The sequence below is a fragment of the Arctopsyche grandis genome, chromosome 5 (assembly GCF_051622035.1).
Source record: "Arctopsyche grandis isolate Sample6627 chromosome 5, ASM5162203v2, whole genome shotgun sequence".
Classification (NCBI taxonomy): Eukaryota; Metazoa; Arthropoda; class Insecta; order Trichoptera; family Hydropsychidae; genus Arctopsyche; species Arctopsyche grandis.
The window spans coordinates 2,155,021-2,179,421 of NC_135359.1; the positions used below are offsets into that span (position 1 = coordinate 2,155,021).

The 24,401-nt window shown below is 38.4% G+C and overlaps 1 protein-coding gene across 5 annotated transcripts; it reads left to right on the forward strand.

Annotated features, from left to right (window-relative positions):
* The first annotated feature begins 3,818 nt into the window (after positions 1–3,818).
* LOC143911750 (uncharacterized) lies at positions 3,819–23,760 on the forward strand. 5 transcript variants are annotated; one of them, XM_077430772.1, is made up of 7 exons: positions 3,819–3,897; positions 17,270–17,410; positions 17,501–18,054; positions 19,183–19,463; positions 20,788–20,960; positions 21,046–21,285; positions 22,906–23,760. In XM_077430772.1, the coding sequence occupies exons 2-7, from the start codon at positions 17,309–17,311 to the stop codon at positions 23,155–23,157; spliced, it is 1,602 nt and encodes a 533-aa protein (XP_077286898.1). In that variant the 5' UTR covers positions 3,819–3,897; positions 17,270–17,308; the 3' UTR covers positions 23,158–23,760. The 5 variants fall into 5 exon arrangements, with proteins under 5 accessions (XP_077286898.1, XP_077286897.1, XP_077286894.1 ...); XM_077430771.1 differs by having other exon boundaries at positions 3,870–4,807; XM_077430768.1 differs by lacking the exon at positions 3,819–3,897 and adding an exon at positions 10,867–10,963 and having other exon boundaries at positions 19,183–19,484.
* Positions 23,761–24,401: the final 641 nt, after the last annotated feature.

Sequence of the window (24,401 nt, forward strand, 5' to 3'; positions counted from 1 at the left end):
TTCTATATTAAACCAAACTGCACTGCTGGGTATAAATATGCATACAGAAAAAGCTGTGCTATTTGTCAGGCTGATTTAGAGAGCTTACATAGCCAGTTAGAGTGAACTCATGTTTTAAATGTTTTTATTTTTAACTGAAATCAAAATTAAACTTTGTAAACATTTCGTACGATATCAAATGTAAATATTTTGAATTTTAGCATCACTGAAAAATCAATTCTGTAATATAAACACACTTTTTTCCAAACGTTATACTCGGAATTGAATCGTATATTATTTATGTTATTTCAGAATGAACAGTGATTTATTTGATAAAAGTGGATTCTGCGCAGTTTTTGAGGTTTTTTCCCTGTGAAATTAATTCATGAATGTATTTTTTTTTAAATATGTAATTTTAAGTGGTGGATGCACAATTTTTGTATATTTTCTCCCCATACAATGGTTGTAATTAGTAAAAACAGAAGTCGATGTCTGTTCGGTAGGGTCTTCTGGCAGATGTGGCGGAAGCGATCCGTTCACATTGGTTGTCAACTTATCTGCTTTTATGCTCAGAACTGTGGAGTCGTGGCTTTTTAGTTTGAGTCGGAGTCGTTGAGAATTCAAGCGACTCTAATTTTACGTTTAAATCGCATTGATTTTAGCATAATAATTCATCTGAATAGGTAATTGCTGAATAAGAGTTACTCTCCAATACCCAATGTATGCAGATCTGAGAAGCAGTACTTAATAAATAATAATTCATCTGGATATTGAATTATTGAATAAGAGGGAATACCGAATGTATGCAGATCTGAGAAGCAGTACTTAATAAATAATAATTCATCTGCATATTGAATTATTGAATAAAAGGGAATACCCAATGTATGCAGATCTAACATGAAATACTATTTTAAAAGCTCAAAATAAAATAATTAATTCTCATGTTTGGGCCAAATTGAGAAGAGGTTCGATATTTGAAATATTCGTTATTCTAAATACGTTACATATGATCATCATAATCTACAGCCATTCGCCATCCACTGTTGTACGAAGTCCTCTCCAACACGCTTCCACTCGTCTAGGTTTCGCGCAACTCTCATCCATCTCACTCCACACATTTTCCTAATTTCGTTTACCCATCTTCCCTACGGTCTTCCTTTTACCCTTTGTATTCTCTCGGGTACCATTTTAGCATTTCTTTTGTCCACCTTCCGTCCAATCTTCTAGATACGTGGCCCGCTCATTGCCATTTCAATCTCTGTAATCTATCCACTATATCCACAACCCTTGTCATGCATCTCACCCATGTATTCCGTTTCCTGTCTTTCCTCGTTATTCCAAGCATACAAGGTTCCATACTGGAGTTACGTGTATGTTATCATAAATTTAAAAAATACAAAATCAGTTTATTATATGTATAATATATATGCATATGTTGTGCCTTGTAATATATTCTAGGAGAATTAAAATTTGGCCCAAATTTAAGTATTAATTTCTAGAACTTCTTTTAAAGCAATCGGAAGTATAAAAGGTTGGTGATCTCTGTTCGGGCGAAGTTTGAAGTGAAGAGAAAGGGGAATGAAACCGTAAATAGCTGTCGGAAGGAAGCTATACTTCACTGCCACCATAGCACACGCATCTATCTAATAAATATGCTTTTGTATACCTTGGATTCTAATAAAAACTGAATACATTATGTACTTTCTTACGTTTTTGATTTGATATTGAAATCCTTAATGTGATAAACATTAAGGATTTCATATAAAAATGCAGTTTTTACCGTTTCATTACACTAATTATACTTTTAAAATTAAAATGCAAAATATTATATATTTTAATTTTAATAAAATAAAATTTACGTACAAGAGAAAATAATGTATTAAAGCATTTTTTAATATTGAGACATCTATCGGTATATTTTGAAATTATTTCAACCGAGTGTTGTAATAGTGGTTGAAATACTGACTAAATAAAAACTAAAAATTGAAAAAGTTTTCTATTCCAAAAATTTAACTAATCAGCGACAAACACACAACTTTATCAACATTTTTCAGCAAATTTTCACGATGTCTGAAAAAAAAAAGCAACTTTATTTTAAGAATGTTAGTGTGTATATAAAACAAGGTGACCAATTTTGTTCAAATTGAAAACCAGGACACTTCACCACAAAAAAAAAATTATTTTATAAATACTTCCTTATACTTATTTATTAAAAACTAGCATAAATAATCAATTTTCTTTAATGCTCTTATGAAATTTTACACAGAGCTGATTATAATTATTCTAATCGATTAGTAAACCTTTTAAAGTTTGAACATTCAATATTGCGTTTTATCACTGGAGCACATATTGTTCATCGAAGAAATAAAAAAGTCCTTCTCCAGATGGATATGTTCCTGGCAAAAAAAGACAATTTTTGATTAATTTGTCAATAATTTAATAGGAGACTTCATTTTCGCTGAAGGCTTTGTATTCATTTGTATTCATCTATTAGATAATAAAAGTGTACTTGTTTTATCTCACAACTTACCCTGACAAATACTCAAAAAACCAGTACCTAAAAGTATTTAGATCTGTCAGAACAGAAATGTCGTGGACAGAATATCACTTGACAACAAAAGAACACTTAAAGCCACTTCTATTCATTGCCGGCCTTACACCCAATGGCGCCCTCGGGCAATTTTTTTTAAACACCCTTAGAAAAAAATTTCGTCTTTGGCGCTCTAATCTAAAATATATTATGGCTTTTGGCGCTCTAATTTTAAAATTTAAAGCGCCATTGACGCATCGAGCGGCTCCCTAACTTACGTCGGGCGCCCCCCCCCCCCCCCTAAAACCGGCACTGCTTCTATTAATATTACATTTCTCTGGCTCTATATTAAAAAAACCACACTGTACATAAGTGTGTATCTAAGCCCGCTTTAAAGGTCAAGGAATTTGACCCTTAAAGCCCTTAACATGAGGCCACCCCCCCTCCCCCCAACGAACTTTCGTCGGAGAACGAGACGGTTGTTCATGCATATCGCGCAAGAACAACCGCACATCACTGTTCTAATAAAAAAACCACACTGTACATAACCAAGTATAAAATAAACAACAACGCATGAACACATAAAGCGCGCATGCGTTAGGAAATAATACCTGAAATGTGCCGTGCGAATGGACGCACACCTCAAGTAAACATACATGTATGCATGTTTATACGTGCAAAAGCACGCACACACACACACACAAACACACACACACACACAAACACACACACACACACAAACACACACACACACACAAACACACACACACACACATACGACTGATACTAAAATTATTTAGATCTGTCCGTGGACAGAATGTCACTTGACAACAAAATAGCACTTAAAGGTCTGTTCATACCTATCCAGCACGACCCGTATCCTGCAGGTGCGGATAGTATTCTTTGGTACATTATATGGACGTATTCATACCCCATTCGCGCATGCGCATTTACGCGTTCATGCGCGTCCATATAGAACGTACTAAAGAATACTGTCCGTACTTGCAGGATACTTGCAGGATTCGGGTCGTGCTGGATAGGTATGAACAGACCTTAAAGCAACTTCTATTAATACTACTAGAGGTAGTAAACCGTTTGTAAAAAAGGTTCGGCAAACCTTTAACAATGCATTTACAACATTTGAACAATACGCGGCACCCTCTGGCTCCGGGATTTAAATATTACATTTCTCTGGCTCTATATTAAAAAAAACCACACTGTACATAAGTGTGTATGAAAAAAAAATGTTATCCAAATGGACTACGTATATATCACGCTTCCCCGATTAGATGACACATTTTATCAGATTGTAGGATAAGGCCTTCCAAGTAATTGGCAGGTAGGCGAAGGTTCGCCGAGCAAACACTTGAGGTGCAATAAGACGACAGGTATACGCTGCTAATTTTCTAAAATTACAAAACCAAACTCCACACAACCGTTGCGATGCCGGGGAACAAACAGTCAGGGCCGTTCGTAACGGACCCTGACCGTTCCTTTGCTTTCTAATTTCATAACACATATATTGTATATTTCGGCGGCTCCGTTTTCGTACTCGAACCGACTCGTCGACATAATCGCAATTGGTCCGAATATATGACAACACGCCGCAAACGGACCGGGTAGGATAAACCGGTTATCAAAAATATGGAACAACAGGTGACCCACGTCCAACGCAGGGTTACGCTCTGACCCCAGATGGAACGCTGTGCGAATCCGCGTTGCGTGGCCCAATTCCAATTCCAATTCCAACGGCAAAACCCGGTGGCCCAGCTTTCGAGAAACACCTCAGGAGACACCACCGGCAGCCACTCGAATCTCTCCGACTTCCAGCCCACCGGTAAAAATTCACATTCGTGGCCAATTTCGTGACACTCTTCTCTTCTATGCAATGGGACCGTTTCCCAACCGGTTCCCCTCTCGCGCGTTTATTTATCTGACCGGTGACGAAATTTCGAACTGCCTTATCGCACTTTTCGCTATTAGAAACCGTGGCCACTTCAAGGAATAGCCAACGTTTCAATGTCGGTGGCGAAACACAGGAAAACTATGCACCTCAAGGCTCGGTGACGCACTCGGTAGAAACTGATCTGTTGGGAAATACCATCGAAGCATTGGTTTCGTTGTCGAAGGGACAATTCGAATCGGGCAGCGGTTGAAGGACGTCGCCGGTTTCAGATCCGACTCCTGAAATTCGCAGTGAATCTTTTCGATTTCGGACCCCCTCGTGATAAAAGGGGATGTTATGTGAGTGATAAGTGAGTGCGCCGGGATCCTCTTTTGGAATAAGTGCAGCACGATGTACGTATAATACAATGGTATTCATATTATTCTAACACCAATTCCGTTTCAATATTCAGGAGTGTCTTATCTGTTTGACTGTCATTTGATTTCATAGAAGTGGCGAGGTCTAACTGATAAGCGGTTTTCTCAAGACTTCGATTTGTTCGGTATTTGATTAAAGGTTAATCTCTTTTATTATTTTTTATATGTACATATACGTTCTGAATGGTTTGTTGAATTTATTAATCATTAAAACATTTTGAATAATGCGTAGTTAAAATGTATACTTTAAAACAGTTTTAAAGACATTGAGAATCGTTCATTGATAGGGCTACCTGGGAATTCTTGAAAAATTATCTACTCGTAATTGTTGATAAAATTAAGATAAAGAATAGTACACATATTGAAAAATTACATATTTATCACAATAAATTTTTTTTTTTTTTGTAAAATAATTTGATATTTTATTCATATTGTCAACTTGAACGGTCTCTGTATTTTGGATATTTTTATCCACTTTACTGATATTATTTATCACACCTAAATAATTAACAGTATATGTATTATATTCATTATTGCAAAAACGTTCACTGTCGAACTGTCGTAGACACGTTCGTTATTGATTGGTATTAAAGATTATTTATTTATATGCGATCAATTAATTAGCAGAATTATTAGTGGCAATTTAAATGAAATTAATTGCAGTCGTATGAAACGTCAAATAAAATAACAATGGCAACTGTTTATTGAGTGTCGATAAATGGAAGGTTACCATCGGAAAAGTACTTGAACTTAAAAAACATTTTGATGTTTATAGACAAATTTGATATCAATATTTAGTAAATTTAGATTTTGAGAATAATTTAATAATTCAAATTGTAATTTATAGCCTAAATAATGCCCATAGAATTATTAAATCGTCCAAAAGGACACGTGTAACGGAAAGGGATTATAACAATGTCGCGAGAAAAATGATCCGTTTATGCATTCAGCTTAAATTATTATGAATTTTTTGTGTAAACTGGCCAACGACTGTAGCATTGAGAGGATTAGAAATGGAATATTTAAATAATTTGTATAAAGATATGTAAAATTTGCCGTATAATGCATTTAAATGAGATATTTATATATATTTAAAAAAGTGTCTTAAAACGATATCGAGCGCAATTAACTGCTTAAGCGATTATTTATCAGTAGAAAGGTTGTGGGTTCAAATCCCGGCTTGAGTCTAAAAATGTATTTGATGAAGACGAGTACATATATCACTGTTGATAAGATCTGGATGGTTATTCAGATCTGGGATTTAATTCGTAAACCTGTCTCAAAGCTGCTCGATGTGCGGTCGTGTGATGGGATCATTCTTACAGTCGGTTCGGTGATTATTCCGCAAAAAGCAATCTCGCACCAGTCGCTAAAATCTCGATCACCAAAAACTCCATCAATCAAAAGCCACCCACGCGAAATATTGTACTAACGAGAACTCGAGTGCCAGATGTTCCGTGATCGAGATTTTAATGACTTTGGTGAGATCGCTTTTTGCGGAATAATCCGTTTACCATGAAGCATATCAACTAAAACACACTCGACAACTTTATCATTCATATTATATATTAATGTACTCTTTTGCGTTTGAAAACGAAATCACACATAGCCTCCAAGAGAGGATTCGGACCCTGGACTAACTACGAATCCGCTTTATTTTTCTAATTTTTGACTACACATACGCAAATCAATTTTTTTTATGTTTTCAATCGGTGCAAGTTGTTTTTTTTTTCCGGATTTTTTAATTATTAGTTTTTGGCGTAAAGCTTCGCCATAATTTAAATATTATAAAATGTGACCCGGCCCTTTTGGGGGCCGGTTTTTGTTTCTATTTTTTTTTCTGTAGTTGCGGTTGACAAGGATATTCAATATAGTATGTATTATAATAAAATAAATCAATAACAATGTTAATATTTTTGTGTTAAACATTTTAGATAAGATCTATCGTTTCCCTTTTCTCTGACGGGGAGGTTTATGCCCACTTTTATTGTATTAAGGTTTGCATTTATATTTAACGACGTCGGTCGTTCGTCTGTAATAAACATCAAATTTTGTTTTTAACGATTCCGATCCATTGAGAGTATTATTTTTAAATAAAATAAAATTTTATGTAGAATGCGGGTGATCGCCACGACACTTAAAAACTGTCAAACAACGATGTTAATTAAATAATACGTTACTTAAATGATCAATTTACTTATAAAAATGTATCCCATGTTGTTTATTGTGTGTTTTTGAATGTATTGTACAATTTTTACCGATGCTTGCCCATCTTGCGAGTGTAAATAAACAAACAGAAAAGTTTTTATCGGACATACGTCGAGCACCAAGCGTCAAATACGACTGATGCTAAAATTATTTAGATCTGTCCGTGGACAGAATGTCACTTGACAACAATATAACACCTAAAGCCACTTCTATTAATATTACATTTCTCTGGACAGAGTAGATAGGAAGGAGATTTAGCTAATTTTACCGGGAACCGTTTCAACAATGAAATTAGAGGAAATTGGCAAACTCTGATAGGAAACGATTGACCTGGAGTCATAAATCCAGATCTGACCAGCAGCACTACAGATATACTTTTAAATCGAGGTTAGCTCATGGGATCGAACCCGGCGCCTCTCGACGCTAAGCAGAAGTTTAACGACCGAGTTATACTTCTATTGTTGGGTTTGGTGCAAACGATCGAAAAGCGCCAGACAGATTGAACCACAGATTAACTGGATGGCTGCTTTAAACGCAATTCTCGACTTCACGAATGAAAAATTGCACATCAGATGACGAGTAACCTTTCGATGTGCACATATGCAATTATTAAAATTGAGTTGGATCTTTCTGGCGAGTTTTTAATAATTTAATAAGGAAAAATTCGGAACTAAAAGTATCAGAAGCACAGAATGTATACAGGGTAGGTATGTCGGGTTTCGGGTAGATTTCGCTTAGTGTAAGTGCGAGCAGTGCGCACGCATAAGGTACACGTGTCGTTAATCTGTGGTTCAGTCTGTCTGGCGCTTTCCGATCATTTGCACCGCATCGCTATCGTTATAACTAGAGGTAGGATAGCTAGAAATTCATTCATGTACAACAGTGTTCGCCAAGTGAGCTGTTTTCGCGCGTAGTTTATATTTTGGGCGTAAACCTTTTTTTCGACTAATTAAGAGGGCTGGACACCAGCGCCTTGTCCATACAAACGTATTCGACTTACCTCAATTATGGCACTAGAGAAATTATTTTTTAATATGTTATGGATGGGTCTACGTGACGAGCCAGAATGTTAAATTACAGAAAACGCAAATATCGGAAGGTAAAGATCGAAAATCGAAAGATCTTAAGTTGAAAGATCAAAAAAAAAGGGTGCATGGTAAACGGTACATACTCACTTAATTTGCGCGAGTAGGATACAACAGGAACAAGAGGAACAGGTTTTTCCTCCCGTATTAATGTGCGCGCGCAGAATACGGGAGGAAAAGCCTGTTCCTCTTGTTCCTGTTGTACCCTGCTCGTGCAAATTATGTGAGTATGTACTGTTTACCATGCACCCTTTTTTTTGATCTTTCGACTTAAGATCTTTCGATTTTCGATCTTTGCCTTCCGATATTTGTGTTTTCTGTAATTTAACATTCTGGCTCGTCACGTAGATCCATCCATAGCATATTAAAAAATAATTTCTCTAGTGCCATAATTGAGGAAGGGATAAGTCTAAAGGTCTGTTCATACTTAACAGCACTGCACGGCTTCAGCACTGCACGACTCCGTTTCAAATATGTCATTTTATTACATTTCTATTCATATCTACGTACACGTCGCGGTCACGTCACGTTCACAGCACTTTGGACGAGTGCAAGGCAAAATCGGCTTACTTATACATTGTAGGCCATGTCGATACGGCGCAATATTGCTTACGTCGTATTGTCGAGTACTTACAATATGAATGCATACACGTGCATTCGTAGCTACGCGTCAGAATACAAGTCAGCAAAAATGTTTCGGCGTTTGTCGAACGAAAAATTATGTATAATCGCGTTGTTGTTGGAAGAAGAAGCTCAAGAAGGCAATAAAAAAGCACGGAGGCGTTTTCATGTGCATCCCATGTTAAAAAATAGAAAAATCGAAGGAGAGTTTTGGACACTGTATAAGTAGCTTGTGGATGATGGACAATTTTTTTTTAAATATTTCCGTATGAACCTGTAGAGATATAGCACGACTTGTGATATCACCTATTTCCCTCATCGAACTTAATCTGTACAAATGACATCATCGTGTCCTCTTTTCGTACACGAAAGTTAGCCGTGGCCGAAATACTTCGTCCAGCTTACCCATAAAGGCGATTCGACTCGCTCCAGATACGCAATCACGAGTACACGGGAAATCCCAAGGAGCTGCGCAACTACGCATCGAGCATCGAACACAAAGGAAGACCTCGACCCTGTCGGAATCTTCCAGAACGTGATCTCACCAGCCCAGCTACGCGTTGCTCAAGCAACACCTTTATAAACCAGTGCATCGTCCCCAGATGCCAGTGAGCTTCAGGAACTCGACCTAGCTCGTTCCAGTGAATCCTTTACCTACTTCGCTGTACATACAAATACACCTGTATTAATCGAGTAATAAAGATCCTCTTCAAAATTCAACTGAATTTCCATAGGCTGGGAAACGGTCCAAAACCTTCAACCCCCCTATAAACCGATACCAATTTGAAACAATACTGGATAAAATAAAAACACAAATCACCAAAAAATCTACAAAATTTAAGGAAGCATTGTCAAAAATTCATTGTCAGCGCCAAAACCATGTCGAAAGATTGAACAGCTGTGAACTGTCACTATCGATAATTGGTCCAAAACAGCAAAGCGGCAGACTCATGGCACGTAATTCGCGTGTATATCTCCACGATGGCCAAAAAGACGGATACGATACGTTGACGGATGTTGCTGTAAGGTATGAACAGGAAATGTCGGGTACAGCCAGCAGCATAGCTCGGACGTTAAGCTTCTGCTTACCGTCAAGAAGGTGCCGGGTTCTATCCCTGAATGAAAATGAATTTTTCAGAGTATGCTGTCGGTCAGACCTGGATTTGTGACTCCAGGTTGATCGTTTCCTATCAGAGTTTGCCAATTTTCTCTGATTTCATCGTTGAAACGGTTCCCGGAAAAAAAAATTGGCTAAAAATCCTTCCTACCTACTATGTCACCACTATTTGAAATTTGATGGATGTACTGTGGCGGCTCGCTTATACGACATGGTCGAGTTTGGTTGCCTTCCTGCGAGTGGGGACCAACCCGGCTGGGTTCGGAGAGCCACTACTCACTCTGTCTTCAGCTGTCATATAATAAACACGTGCATTAACATGCCAGTCGTCTCATTCGTCCATCCCCTATAGTACAATAAAAATTTATGTACAATTCATAGATGTCTCGTGAATTTGCGAGTTTTTTCAGTGTCTCGCAATTCAACGACTTATAATAAAAAAAATGCTGCATTTGTATTTGTAATTGGCCAGGAAGGCGCATTGGGATTTACCTGTAAGGCCTTCCTGGTATATATGTAAAAATAAAAAAATAAAAAAGTCTGCCGTGGCGTAGACGTGACGGTTGATATGAACATACCCATACAAAATGTACCAAAGAATACTTTTCGAACGGCCGGATACCTGCTGAAGTCGGTACGTGCTGACTAGGTATGAACAGACCTTAATACGTTTAGCCCTCTTAATTAGTCGAAAAGAAGGTTTACGCCCAAAATATAAAGTACGCGCGAAAACAGCTCACTTGGCGAACACTGTTGTACATGAATGAATTTCGATGAAATGTCCAACTGTGATGTTTCCCTAGTGGGGAGCGTCCGTCCGATCGAGACGTCGGCCTTCGAACGAGGAGATCGCAGCCGAAAGAGAGTCGCGGGCTGCAAAACGAAGGGAAGTCGGTGGAAAAGGGGAGTCGGTCGATGGTCGCGAATAGTCGCGTTACGGCCGCGGCCGCCACCAGGTGAGCGGCCCCGGCCCCGGCCCCCGCTCCGCCCCCGCCGCCCGTCCGCCCCCCGGCCTGCGCCCCACTCGTCGGCCCCCGCGGCCCCCATGACCGGCCCCGGGGCGCTGCGCCCCTCCACGCGCCCCCCGCAAATAGGTCACAGGTACAGTTACGCGACCTGCCCCGCCCCGCGCCCCTCTCCCGCTCCCGTTCCCCTACGTCAGCCGCCTGTGACGTAGCGGTACTCGCTTTGCCTCGCTCTGCACTCGCTTCCACTTCCACTCGGCCGCATTCCGCTCCGCGCTCGCCATGTGCGCCCCCGTCGCCCCCGTCGCCCCCGGCGCCTCCTGACACCGAGACTGCGCCCCCCCCGGCCAGGTACCCCCACCCCACACCCCACCGCTCGCCGCGAGTCGCGCGCCAACTTTGACATTTCGCACTCCGACCCGCCCCGCCCCCTCCCCGCCCACCTCTGGACATAACCTCAAAGCGAACACCTGCACTACTTTCGCATCCTCGTCCTCATCGTCATCGTCATCGTTCTCCCGTTTCCCGCACAAACGCACACACACACACACTCGCACTCACACACGCATACCCACATGCGAACACGAATTCGAATAGTCGACGTTCGCGTTTATTAGGTCAAGGGAATCGTGTCGTTGTATTGCACTCGCTACGTACATGTATTTCTTTTCCAAGTGTGTTGTCGATTTCAGTGTTCAGTGTGGCCGTGAAGGTCGTCTCCAGGTGTGTGTGTGTGTGTGTGTGTGTGTGTGTGTGCCCTTTTCTTCGACTGTCACATTTTTAGCGTTCCGTTTTCCTTGACGTCTATTGCCCTATGTATGTGTGTCGATAGACGAAGATTTACTGTTGTGGGAATATTTGACGTCGATTTTAGTGCTCTTTTGCATCCACACATTTTCCTTGACATATATTATCCTATCTATGTATGTACTCGGTGTCGATAGACGAAGGTTTGACGTTGTAGGAATATTCCACTTGAGTCATCGATTTCAGTGTTAGCTGTGAAGTTCGTCTCTAGATTTGTGCAGTCTTTTCGATTGTCACATTTTCAGTATTCCGTTTTCCTTCACGTCTATTGCCTTATCTATATCGATAGACGAAGGTTTACCATTGTTGGAATATTTGACGTGTGTCGTCGATTTCAGTGTTAGATGTAAAGGTTGTTTCTAGATGCATGCTCTTTTGCATCCACACATTTTCTGTATTCCATTTTCCTTGACATCTATTGTCAAGGAAAATGTCTATCTATGTCGATAGGCGAAGACTTGCCATTGTGGGAATATTTGACCTGTGTCGTCGATTTCATTGTGGGAATATTCTGTGAGGGTCGTCTCCAGATGTGTGCAGTCTTTTCAATGGTCACATTTTCAGTATTTAATTTTCCTTGATGTCTATTGCCTTATCTATGTATGTACTCGGTGTCAATAGACTAAGGTTTGACGTTGTGGGAATATTCCACCTGTGTCGTCGATTTCAGTATTAGCCATGAAGGTTGTCTCCAGATTTGTGCAGTTTTTTCGATTGTCACATTTTCAGTATTCCGTTTTCCTTCACATCTATTGCTCTATCTATGTCGATAGGCGAAGACTTGCCATTGTGGGAATATTTGACCTGTGTCGTCGATTTCATTGTGGGAATATTCTGTGAGGGTCGTCTCCAGATGTGTGCAGTCTTTTCAATGGTCACATTTTCAGTATTTAATTTTCCTTGTTGTCTATTGCCTTATCTATGTATGTACTCGGTGTCGATAGACTAAGGTTTGACGTTGTGGGAATATTCCACCTGTGTCGTCGATTTCAGTATTAGCCATGAAGGTTGTCTCCAGATTTGTGCAGTTTTTTCGATTGTCACATTTTCAGTATTCCGTTTTCCTTCACATCTATTGCTCTATCTATGTCGATAGGCGAAGACTTGCCATTGTGGGAATATTTGACCTGTGTCGTCGATTTCATTGTGGGAATATTCTGTGAGGGTCGTCTCCAGATGTGTGCAGTCTTTTCAATGGCCACATTTTCAGTATTTAATTTTCCTTGATGTCTATTGCCTTATCTATGTATGTACTCGGTTTCGATAGACTAAGGTTTGACATTGTGGGAATATTCCACCTGTGTCGTCGATTTCAGTATTAGCCATGAAGGTTGTCTCCAGATTTGTGCAGTTTTTTCGATTGTCACATTTTCAGTATTCCGTTTTCCTTCACATCTACTGCTCTATCTATGTCGATAGGCGAAGACTTGCCATTGTGGGAATATTTGACCTGTGTCGTCGGTTTCATTGTGAGAATATTCTGTGTGCCGTCTTTTCAATGGTCACATTTTCAGTATCTAATTTTCGTTGATATCTATTCCCCTATCTATGTATGTACTCGGTGTTGATAGATGAAGGTTTGACGTTGTGGGAATATTCCACATGTGTCGTTGATTTCAGTGTTAGCCGTGAAGATCGTCTCCAGATGTGTGCAGTCTTTTTGATTGTCACATTTTCAGCATTCAATTTTCCTTGACGAGTATTGTCTTATCTATGTATATCGATAGACGAAGGTTTTCTGTTGTGGAAATATTCGACCTGTGTCGTCGATTTCATAATAGGAATATTCCGTGATGATCGTCTCCAGATGTGTGCAGTCTTTTTGATTGTCAAATTTTCAGCATTCCATTTTCCTTGATGTCTATTGCCCTATCTTATGTCAATAGACGAAGGTTTGCCATTGCGGGAATATTCCACCTGTGTCGTCGACATCAGTGTTAGCTGTGAAGGTTGTCTCCAGATGTGTGCCATTTTCGATGGTCACATTTTCAGCATTTAATTTTCCTTGACGTCTATCGCCCTATCTATGTCTGTACTCGGTGTCGATAGACGAAGGTTTGTCGTTGTGGGAATATTTGACTTCGAGGCTTTGACCGATTTCAATTCGGAATCGATCACCGATCATGTTTTCACAGCTTTTATGAAGTGTGAATTTGAGCGCCGTAATCTCACCGCGTTGGAGTTTTGTATCAGCCAATGAAATGCTGATGATTGTGTTGTAATTTTTTTTAAATCAAATTTTGCACGCACAGATAGTGTTATTTGGAACGTGTTTTGAAATATTGTATGTATATAGAACACTATGAAATTTTAATGTTATGAATGAGTAATCGTCCTCATAATGAAACAATTTGATTTATATTGACAATACGTTTATTTTACACACTGTTTTTATTATTGTTAGCATTTATAATATCAGCTTCTCTCTGTTTATTCAGTGACATTCTTGCCTGTTAAAAAATTGTGATCCGATTTTGAACCGGTTTTCAGGTTGCTTTGATATCTTACCGACATACGAGGGCTAGCTAACATTGAAGTAAGCTTATGTGTCCGACATTAAGCTAGGAGAGTTTAATCATTAACGGGTAGTATTCTTAACTGTGCAAATAACATTTTGAAGTTCACATATTGTTGTTTAATTACAATTAATATTTTGAGCGATGAATACATTTGTTAAATTGATTTATTGTCATTCCTGTTCTGCAAACAGGCCTCGCTAATGATTTACACTTAATGAGCATGTGAAGTATGTTTTGTTTGTCGTCGAATATCACGATGTTAAAGATTGCAAAGTTTAGCGCTAGTATCGCTTCCCTGGCAGGTAAAAAAACGTGTATTTTAATATCGACGAGATTTTTTTCCACAAGGTTTGTCTTATCGGATCATACATATTTCCGAGTCGTGTATTTACTACAAAACAATTCCTCAACAATACTCGTTAAGTTTGATTCTGTAATATTATATTACACTACAGATAAGGAAAACTTGTGTGTGTAATGAATGGTTGTTGAATAATAAAGTTGTACTAATCTTGTCCGCAAGTCGAAATCTTATAATGCTTATATCATACTTTTATCTGATATGTGTGTGCATGCATGCATATTGGGACTCTTTATCCTCACCTTTTCTGATAGCTGCCTAATTATACTGTGAATCTGACCTTTGCACCCCTCTCGCTGGCACGTAGCAATAATTATTCCATACCAATTTATCGTTATGTTATTAGTAAGTAATTGTCGACGTTGCCAAAATACCAACGACGACAACGAGTGCACACCGAATAATCCTATTCTTTGCCGACCTTTTCAAAGATACGATCGACGTTGATGAGTCGAAACCTTCGAACGACTACTATTTTATTCTCGTTTGAATAACATAATTTAACTCCCGTCATTAATACTTCGACGACAACGTCTTTCAAATGCACACTCTCTTTTATAATAATGTTAAATTCACATTTTTAATGAAACATCCAATCTTTTATGGATGTGGGATTTATGTGCAAATTTAATCTTTTTTTTATTTTATATATATACATACATATAGCAGCAGCATAGCTAGAGTATGCTGTTGGTTAGACCTGGATTTGTGACTCCAAGTTGTTGATCGTTTCCTATCAGAGTTTGTCAATTTTCTCTGATTTCATTGTTGAAATGGTTCCTGGAAAAAATTGGCTAAAACCCTTCTTATACAATGTGTCACCTTTTTTTTATATATAAATCGTCAAATTTCGAGATGTTAGAAAACTCAAATTTGCGAGACATTTATGAACGAATTTGCAGCATTTTTATACCAATCGGCGAAATTCGACGGTAAAAACTCAAAAATTGCGAGAAATATGGGGTAAAGGTTGCCAATTTGTTAAAAATCAGATAAATTGGCAAACTCTGATTGGAAATGATCGACCTGGAGGCACAAACCAAGGTCTGGCCAGCAGCGACCGGTGGGACTCGAACCCGTGACTGCTATGTTCGAATGCATGTATGCCAACTACTAGTTCACGCTGCTGGTTATGTGCCAAAAGATGGAATTAAAATAAATCAAATGTATTTATTTTAAATATATTTGAAATCATCGGATCACAATTTGTGTATTCGAAAAATACTATTTGGTTGTTTGAATTGAATCGGTGATTTTGTTTGAAACATGCCCTCGGAAACTTTGTCTGAACTGTCTATCGAATGTCAATACACGTTCTATTTATCAGTGCATTTTATCAAATATTAGCAAATTTTGTTGGATTGTGTCAATAAGCTAGTAGATATATATTTATTTATTTAAATTTTGAACCATTGCGGCATTACAGGAACTTCTAATGGTCGAAAATATAACAGAGAAAAATATATATATACAGAAAACAATACATATTTATACATAGTACATATAAAAACGATATCGGCAATAGTTTAAACAACAATAGAAATAGTCGCAAAACATATAATAATGGTTAAATATAAGGAAAAGCATCGGAATGTCTTGCATCAACAGTTAGATATGTTTGTACAGAAACCAGTCGTGAATATAAAACATCCGCGTGAGGCCTGAATGGAAGATCAAAGATCAAACTTCACTCATACATCACATCCAATTGTTAACATAATGATGAGCGCAGGCTACCAGACAAATAGGTTAAATCATCTCTGATGACATTCGTTTATTGGGGTGGAAAAAATCAGATTCAGGCACGGCAGCAACGATTTCATTAAGAAGTCGGATAGCCCTTAGAATAGGAGCCATCCTATAAATGACTGTGCGGTCAGAGGTACGACTATCAAATAATGATGTCTACCATGTACATAATTATTAGGGATGTAAAGTTCCAACTGTTACAGCAACAACGGGCATGACGTATTACCATTTAGAAGCTGGAGAACAAAACGAATTGATGAGAAGTTTTTCCGTAGTTCAAGGGAAATTATACTTAAGCATGCCGAAAAAGATAGGAGTAGAGTAGAGATATGGGTAATACCCATATATTATATGTAATAGTTTCCTACATAGGAAACAAAGAAACGCTTTTTGCACTTTCTCAAGCATTAGAGAGTAATTTTGCTTCATGCGGATTCCACACAATTTGTAGATATACCAGTACCCAAGAGATTCTTGAGTTATTATGGTATGTAAATCTACAAAGTAGAACGCTATGATTAAGACCTTTGTTCAAGCAACGTATACTATAAGAATGCTAGATCCTAGTTTTATTTTATAAGTCCCAACATGTTTAATAGTGCTCAAATGGGCGATGCTAGACTTAAAACTTTACGAAAAGGTATGATAGATTGAGTCAAATCCATTTGATTTTATTTGTGTGTTTAAATTACATCACCTCTGTCTCTCTCGTCAACTTGACATTGGGTATTGCGAAGATAGTTGCAAATTTATCTTGCCGATTAAGTGTAATGCATTGCACTCGGTATCAGTTATGCTTTTTTTTTAATATGAAGCGATATCATACGGGATGAAAGTACGCTTTTCTTCGAGTAATTACCGACGATAAGAACCCATGTAAAGGTCGTCGTGTGACCTGTTTTGATCCGTAAAACGATTGCAAACTATATAGCCGAGATCACTTATGTAAATGTTCGGATAAGCGTGTGACAAATGATTAAAATGTCTGTATTTTATTCCTTTTCAGAACACGAGTCATTATACAGTTGGCGGGTTTGCTTATTTTATGCGAGCAATGATTAGTAATGTTATGTCTCTCGCCGGTGAAAGTGAAGCAGATTCGGCGACTATATCTCCCCAACGGAGTCATCACAATAATAATGACAAGGTTTTTATTCGACTTTTTCGTTCGTTTGGCGATGGCGGGTGTTTTCGACGACGTCGGTTTTTAACTCTGTTCAACTCTCTCCCTTTCCAGAAGGCTGCAATCATCAAAAGTTACAACTCTGAAGAAGACGACAAAACCACCGTATTGTTGCGTTGCAAGGCGTGCGAAAAGTTCACGACGCTGAGCAGTCGACAGCTGTCGGCTCACATGACACAGTGCACCATGGCACAGGACAATAATAACGTGCCGCCGGGGGCCGGGTTGCAATCGTCGCCGGGCACAGCGGGGGCGGACTCACGACCACACCGGAAGCTGTTCGAGTGCGACGTCTGCAACATGAAGTTCTCGAACGGCGCCAACATGAGACGGCACAAGATGCGCCACACGGGCGTGAAGCCGTACGAGTGCCGCGTGTGTCAGAAGCGGTTCTTCCGCAAGGACCACCTGGCGGAGCACTTCACGACCCACACCAAATCGCTGCCGTACCACTGTCCCATATGCAACCGAGGCTTTCAGCGACAGATCGCCATGAGGGCGCACTTTCAGAACGAACACGTCGGCCAGCACGATCTGGTCAAGACGTGTCCGCTGTGCAGCTACCGCGCTCCCACCATGAAGAGCTTACGCGTTCACTTCTTCAACAGGTGCACATCCACGCTCAACTTTTATTTCGATCAAAATGTAAATGAGTGGGTCTGGTGTACCACAAGGCTCTAACTTGGGGCCATTTTTTTTTTTAGCTTATTTTTCAAAGATATCAAGCACATCAGTGGCTTGCGGTGTGCTTACGTTACTTACGTGTGTCCTACTCCCCCTTTACTTAAATAAAGTTGTGCGATAGAAACAGAAATTTCCACCGCTTGCCACTGATGTGCATACATGAAGCCTAATACTAATACTAACTTTTTCTTATAAGCTGATGACTTAATTATTCATGCCTAATTATTACAGAACAATACAGATCTTCTGAATGCATGAAAATTCATATTCCATATTATTTACTGTTATTATTTCTCTATAGGCGAACTGATCTGAGACTTACTTAAAATGTACTTACATGCTATCGCATTCGCCCCCCCCCCACTCGATCCGCGATGGTCAATTACATTTCGTTTCAGTTTCGCATTGTATTTTGGTCTAGTAATTCAACATTGTTGTGCGTATAGCGGTCGGTAGATTTTGACTTTTATTTTTTTTATTAGTTTTGATCGACTATTGTGCCTATCTATTGTATCGAATATGGAATTAAGCAATAGCTATGAGCATATAGAATGGATTACTCTTGGTTACCCCTATGGCTAATTTTTATTTAATAGTCCATATTATTTAAACTAGTACCCAATTTTATATTTTCCCATGATTCCGTTTTTGGGTTGCCCCTGAGCGACCCCAGTAGCATTAAATTTGTACATATGTATATAAATTTATAGATTTTTAAAATCATCTTTTTCAAATAGTGGGGATAGGAAAGTATTGCCAATTTGACGAGCAATCGTTTCAACAATGAAATTCGATAAATTGGCATACTTTGATAGGACTTGGAGTCAAAGATATGCAAGTCTGACCAGCAGCACTACAGATAATACTCGAACTGTATTATCTTTTACTGCGAACTTTATTATCTTTTACTATTAATAGTATTGTCACCGCTCTCAGTTGTTCTTTCATGTGTACATAATTTAAATTCATGTTTTGTGCTTATCCGGCCATAGTTATGTACCGTGTAAATAAATAAATAGCATTGTAATGATTTTTTTGTATCTAATTTCAAGGCATGGAATCGATTTGGACAATCCAGGACCTGGAGGCAATCCCGTGTCGTTGTTGGCCGCCGGTTTAACCTCCGGTGCTCTGTCAATCGACGGTTCGCTGGAAAATTCCCTGGGAGCATTGGGATCGTTGGGTCCAGGTCTGTCCGTGTCCGTGGCCGCCACTTACTCGGACAGCGGAGACAGTACTGGAGCTCGTTCCACAGACAATGCAACACCACCCATGCATTTTCTCACTCCGCACGTGGAAATTTCTATGGCTGACAATGAAACGTATTCACCTGGTCAGTCTAATAATAATCAAGGTATCGATGTGCTTGCATGCTCGTTTTGTTTACACGTATTTTATGCTTTTTTCTCTCGTTAAGATTCCGTCTCTATAGTAAACATGCATTGTTACTCGACGTGTCCTCGCAGTGCAAAGGTGATATGTCCGATGTTCAAATGGTCGTCAAATATGATTGCGATTGCATTGTTTTGGTGGAAGTTAGCAGTTCATTTTCAATAGGAATGGCTGCGTGTCCGTATCGATTTTGAACGTTTGCTTTCTATAATTTTGAGTATTTATGATAATAATTTATAACACTGATGATTGTCTCTGTTTGCTTCCAAAAGAAAAATGAAGAAATCAGTGTCGTCCCGATGAGAGTGAAGCAACGGTGTTTTTGTACTATGACTGAATTGGAATAGTCTATTTAGCATTATAATAGATTTTTAGCTCGATTTCAAGTGAAGTTCTGTGGAATTGATGACGTAATAGGAAAATGATTCAGTTCTTTCTTTGAAGTTAGGTCAATGTAAAAAAAACGTTTATTTTTTGATGATTATTAACAATGTAACATTTTAATGTGTTTATTGCAAAAATATCAATATGCATAATGCATTTATGTTAAGTGAAATCAATGTACAAAAGATTAGGATTTATTATTTAAAATATTTGTACATACATACATATGATGTAAGTAAGAATTGATATAGCATAATATTTTAGTTCTGTATTTACCTGAGTGTTGTACCAAAAGTGAATATTGAAATCAATAGTCAGATGTTTTTTCCATCGAATGGGATTTTTTTATATATTAAATTTTGCGTTTGAAAACCAGTCCTTGAAAACTTGGTGCAAAAATACAAAACTGACCTAATTTTGTTATTTATTTTATTTCAATCGAACATATACACACTCGCCTTTACAGATCGCTCCGAAGCGACTAGTGTACTTAATACAGATACAATTAGTACAAGCATTTTTATACAATGCGAATTCATACAAACATTATCCACAGTGACATGTATGGAGCAATTTTTGCAGCATTTTATGATATAGAAATTGCCAAACATCAAGACGTTGAATAACTTGGGATTTGCAAGAGAGATTGTAAAGGAAATGCCAATATACAGGAACCGTTTTCAATGAAAATCAGAAAAATTAGCAAACTCTGAACTTGACTAGTCTCCGCTCTGGTTATTATTTTTTTTGATAAAGTCAACGCTGACTGGTTTTTGCGTTGCTGTGACACGTCACCTTTGCACCGTGAGAATGCGACACAATAATTCAGACCGTGTCTGCGATAAGCGTATTTTAACACATCGTTAAAAACTATTTTCCAGGTGGCATATCTGAAAGTATGAAATCCGAAAGACTAAACGGTTCAGGAGAAGGTCCGAATTCCCCGCAGTCAGGCGACAGCAATTGCAACGTTGCGAGCAGTTCACATTGTGGCATACCTCAAATGACGGGCACCAACATCACGCCGTCGATCAGCCTCATACCCATCAAACAGGTATACATATTTCCGGTTCCGCACCGTCTCGTACGTAAGCATTAATTGTGTTTTGCGCGGTGCTAACTTTTGTCGAAATTTTCAGGAACCGACTTCACACGACGAGTCCTCTACCCCAATGGGCGGCAACGGAGAACCTACGGGTGGCACCGGAGACGAAGGAAACAACAACAACAATAGTCTCTCCATCAGCTCGGACGTTAAAAGAGGGAGCGGTGTCACGTCTAGTAGTCTATCTTCGCTCATTAAAGTGTCCCCGCTTAAAAGTCTACTACGGGAGGATTTGAAACGAAGAATCACCGCACGGGGAAGGGGCAGGACTTCGGTAATTTTAACAACTAGCAATTTTATCTTGATCTTCTTCTTCTAATGCCGAATCTGTATTCATCGTTTATGGCCTGTGCGAATTCCTCCCTATCATGGGCAAGCCGAAACGATTTTTCGAGTCCGAGTCCCATCCATGACGTGATGTTCCGGAGCCAAGAGAGCTTCTTTCTCCCAAGCCACCTTTTGCCTTCTATTGTTTGTATAATACAAGGCGATATTTGGGGTTGCGAATAATGTGGCCCATGCTCGATATGAAACAATTTCTATACACATATGTATAAGCTAAGTAGGCGTTTCAATAACAAATCAGGCGTGTAGCCGCTCGAGTACGAAAATATTGCAGAAACGAGATCTTACTTTAAAGTTTAGACGAAACAACTTGGGTGTTGAATCGTATATATGAGAATGTTAGTAAATTTCGAAGTTCATACGACGAAATAAAATCATGAGCGAACAAACTGGCCAGGAAGTGTGGAGAAATTTTTACATCAGGGCCCAAAATTTCTAGCTATGCCACTGCTTACGGCGCTTCACCGTGTCAAGAAGCTTTCTATTTTTATCAAGAAGCTGGAGGACCGTTTCGTTCCTCACATGCTCCTTCCATGAGATCTTTAACATCCTCCGGTAACAACACATTTCAACGGACTCTGTCCTGGTCAGGCATGCCCCACTAACAGCGTCCACGTTTCGCATCCGTACAGCAAAACCGACCAAACATAGGAGTGCAGGATTCTTAAGCACAATTTCATAGACAACCTCCAACAATATTTTTCATGCTGCCGAGGACGTTTCTAGCTATTTCGATCCTTCTTCTTATCTCCATTTCGGAACTGACGATTGATCATTGCTCCTAGGTATTTGTAGTATTCGACTCGCTTAATTGTTTGTCCGCACACACTCAGGTTTAACCCTTTGAATGCTGGCCAACACCGATCGGCGTTTTGCTGACAAGTCTATGGACTTGCAATACGCCGATACGCGTTGTATTTTGAGTATGTAAAAAATAAACAAGAATACTACCCACTAGGCCTTTCTACGTAGTATTGAAAAAAAATGCATTGCACATGGGTCATGCAATCCGTGTCATTCATTTATCAACGTTTTTAAAGACTGGTTTACACTGAAATTTCTGAATTTATAACCATAGTAGAATTACTCGAAGGAAATCCCTAACTGCCGAGTACTTTAGATTGTGGCTTGGAATTTAGATTGTGAGCATTACATTTTAACAACAATGAGGAAGATGAAACTAGTTTTGGAAAAATACATTCATTAATAGACTTCTTTTTTTGTTTATTTTATATTGTTGCAAGATATATTAGAGATTCTTAACACACCTTTACAAAAATCGAAATCGTCAGTAGTAGTTATCTAGGGTTTGTTTCGATTAGCTACAATTTTAACACTTGCTTTCTATTGGATTTCTAAATAATTCTAGTTGGAAATGTTGGCGAAATTTTCAGCATGGCGGGCTTTCAACAGAAAAGACGTCAGCGCTCAAAGGGTTGATGGATCTGTCTTATCTTGACAGCCGGCTTTATAATTTTGATGTTTTAAATATTTCGTTTGTGTGCAATGACGATTGTTTCTCACGATTTCGTGTTTTTCTCGTTTTCAGATGTCGCCGCGAGCCTCGCCATCGGAAGGCGGTGTTATAACGTCGACGCACGGCGAACTCTCCGGATGTCTGTTAAATCCGGCATCTCTAGTTTGTACGTTCTGTGCAATATCGTTCCCCGATTCGACCTTGTATTTCCTCCACAAGGGCTGCCACTGTGACTCGAATCCATGGAAGTGCAATATTTGCGGAGAGCAGTGTAATAACGTGTATGAATTCAATTCGCACCTGTTGAGCAAGAGTCATCAATGACATTAACTTTCCATATATACATATATACAAGGTGTATGTATTATAGTATATATATATATATATACGAACTCGTCGTCGTGCATTCGATGCGGAGGAAAAAAATTCGCTGGGTAGATTGTATATTTTCAAACGACAATTTTATAAGAGTCATCAGTGTCTTATTTTCACATGTAAAAACTTTTTCGATTCACTTTGTATGCAAAGCAAAAATTTCAATGTGCGCAATTTACGGTACGTTTGTTACTCTCGCTTGCTCCGCGTCACTCTTGATAACGGTACGCGGAGTGTTAAGTTTCAGCATTCTCGATATATATATATATTTATCTTCATATACAAATCGACATTCCTATCGTGTGCTTTTATAATATACATATTGTTGAAAATTTTTTTTTTATATTGAATTTTGTTGATTATTGTCATAGTTGATTGTTTTTTTTTTTATAGTGAATGAAATCATGATAATTGTATTTTTAATTATTTTTTTTTAGTATTGAACATTTGTAAAGGTACCGGAGATCATGATCGAATGCCGAGATTCTTGGTTTTTTTTTTTTTTGTTTAACGGAAACCAAAGTCATATCAAGCATTTAAACCAAAGGCGTGAAGAAAAAAAAAAACAAAATGATATATCATTCCATTGCACATGTGATGTGCAAAATGTAATTACAAATTCCAGATACTGTGACCACTTTTTGGACCAATCTGTATAGTTAAGTTGAAAAATATGGGGATTATTTAAATTTATAATAATGAAATAGTTGTGTTATTAAATCTGTGCTTTTCACCGATGGTTTTTATAAGCTTACTCATCTCATTACAGGAACGCGACGAATATATATATATATATATATATATATATATATATATATATATATATATATATATATATATATATATATATATATATATATATATATATATATATATATATATATAATATATGTATATATATATATGATTATAATCGGTAAATGTACATATACATATATGTATATATATGGGATCCTTGAATCTGTGTGGGAGGATATTCAAAGTCAAAGTCTTTACGCAATTCGTTTAATGCCTTCGCGTCCGGCTCGACCAAGCGAAGCGACGCCACAGGCCTGCCAACTTAAAATATTCTCATTCATACCAATCCCACATATATATATATATATATAAAGAATAAAAATGGATACAGTTTAAATTTGTTATTTCATATTGGAGAAGTTTATTGATACGTTGAATCGTGTGTGATCATGCCA

Bases quoted from the DNA above. Each gene is read 5' to 3' on its own strand.
- LOC143911750 (XM_077430768.1), top strand. From the start codon at position 17,309: ATGCGAGCAATGATTAGTAATGTTATGTCTCTCGCCGGTGAAAGTGAA. The intron at 17,411-17,500 runs GTTTTTATTCGA...CTCCCTTTCCAG, and splicing joins ATCACAATAATAATGACAAG to AAGGCTGCAATCATCAAAAG. The intron at 20,961-21,045 runs GTATACATATTT...CGAAATTTTCAG, and splicing joins GCCTCATACCCATCAAACAG to GAACCGACTTCACACGACGA.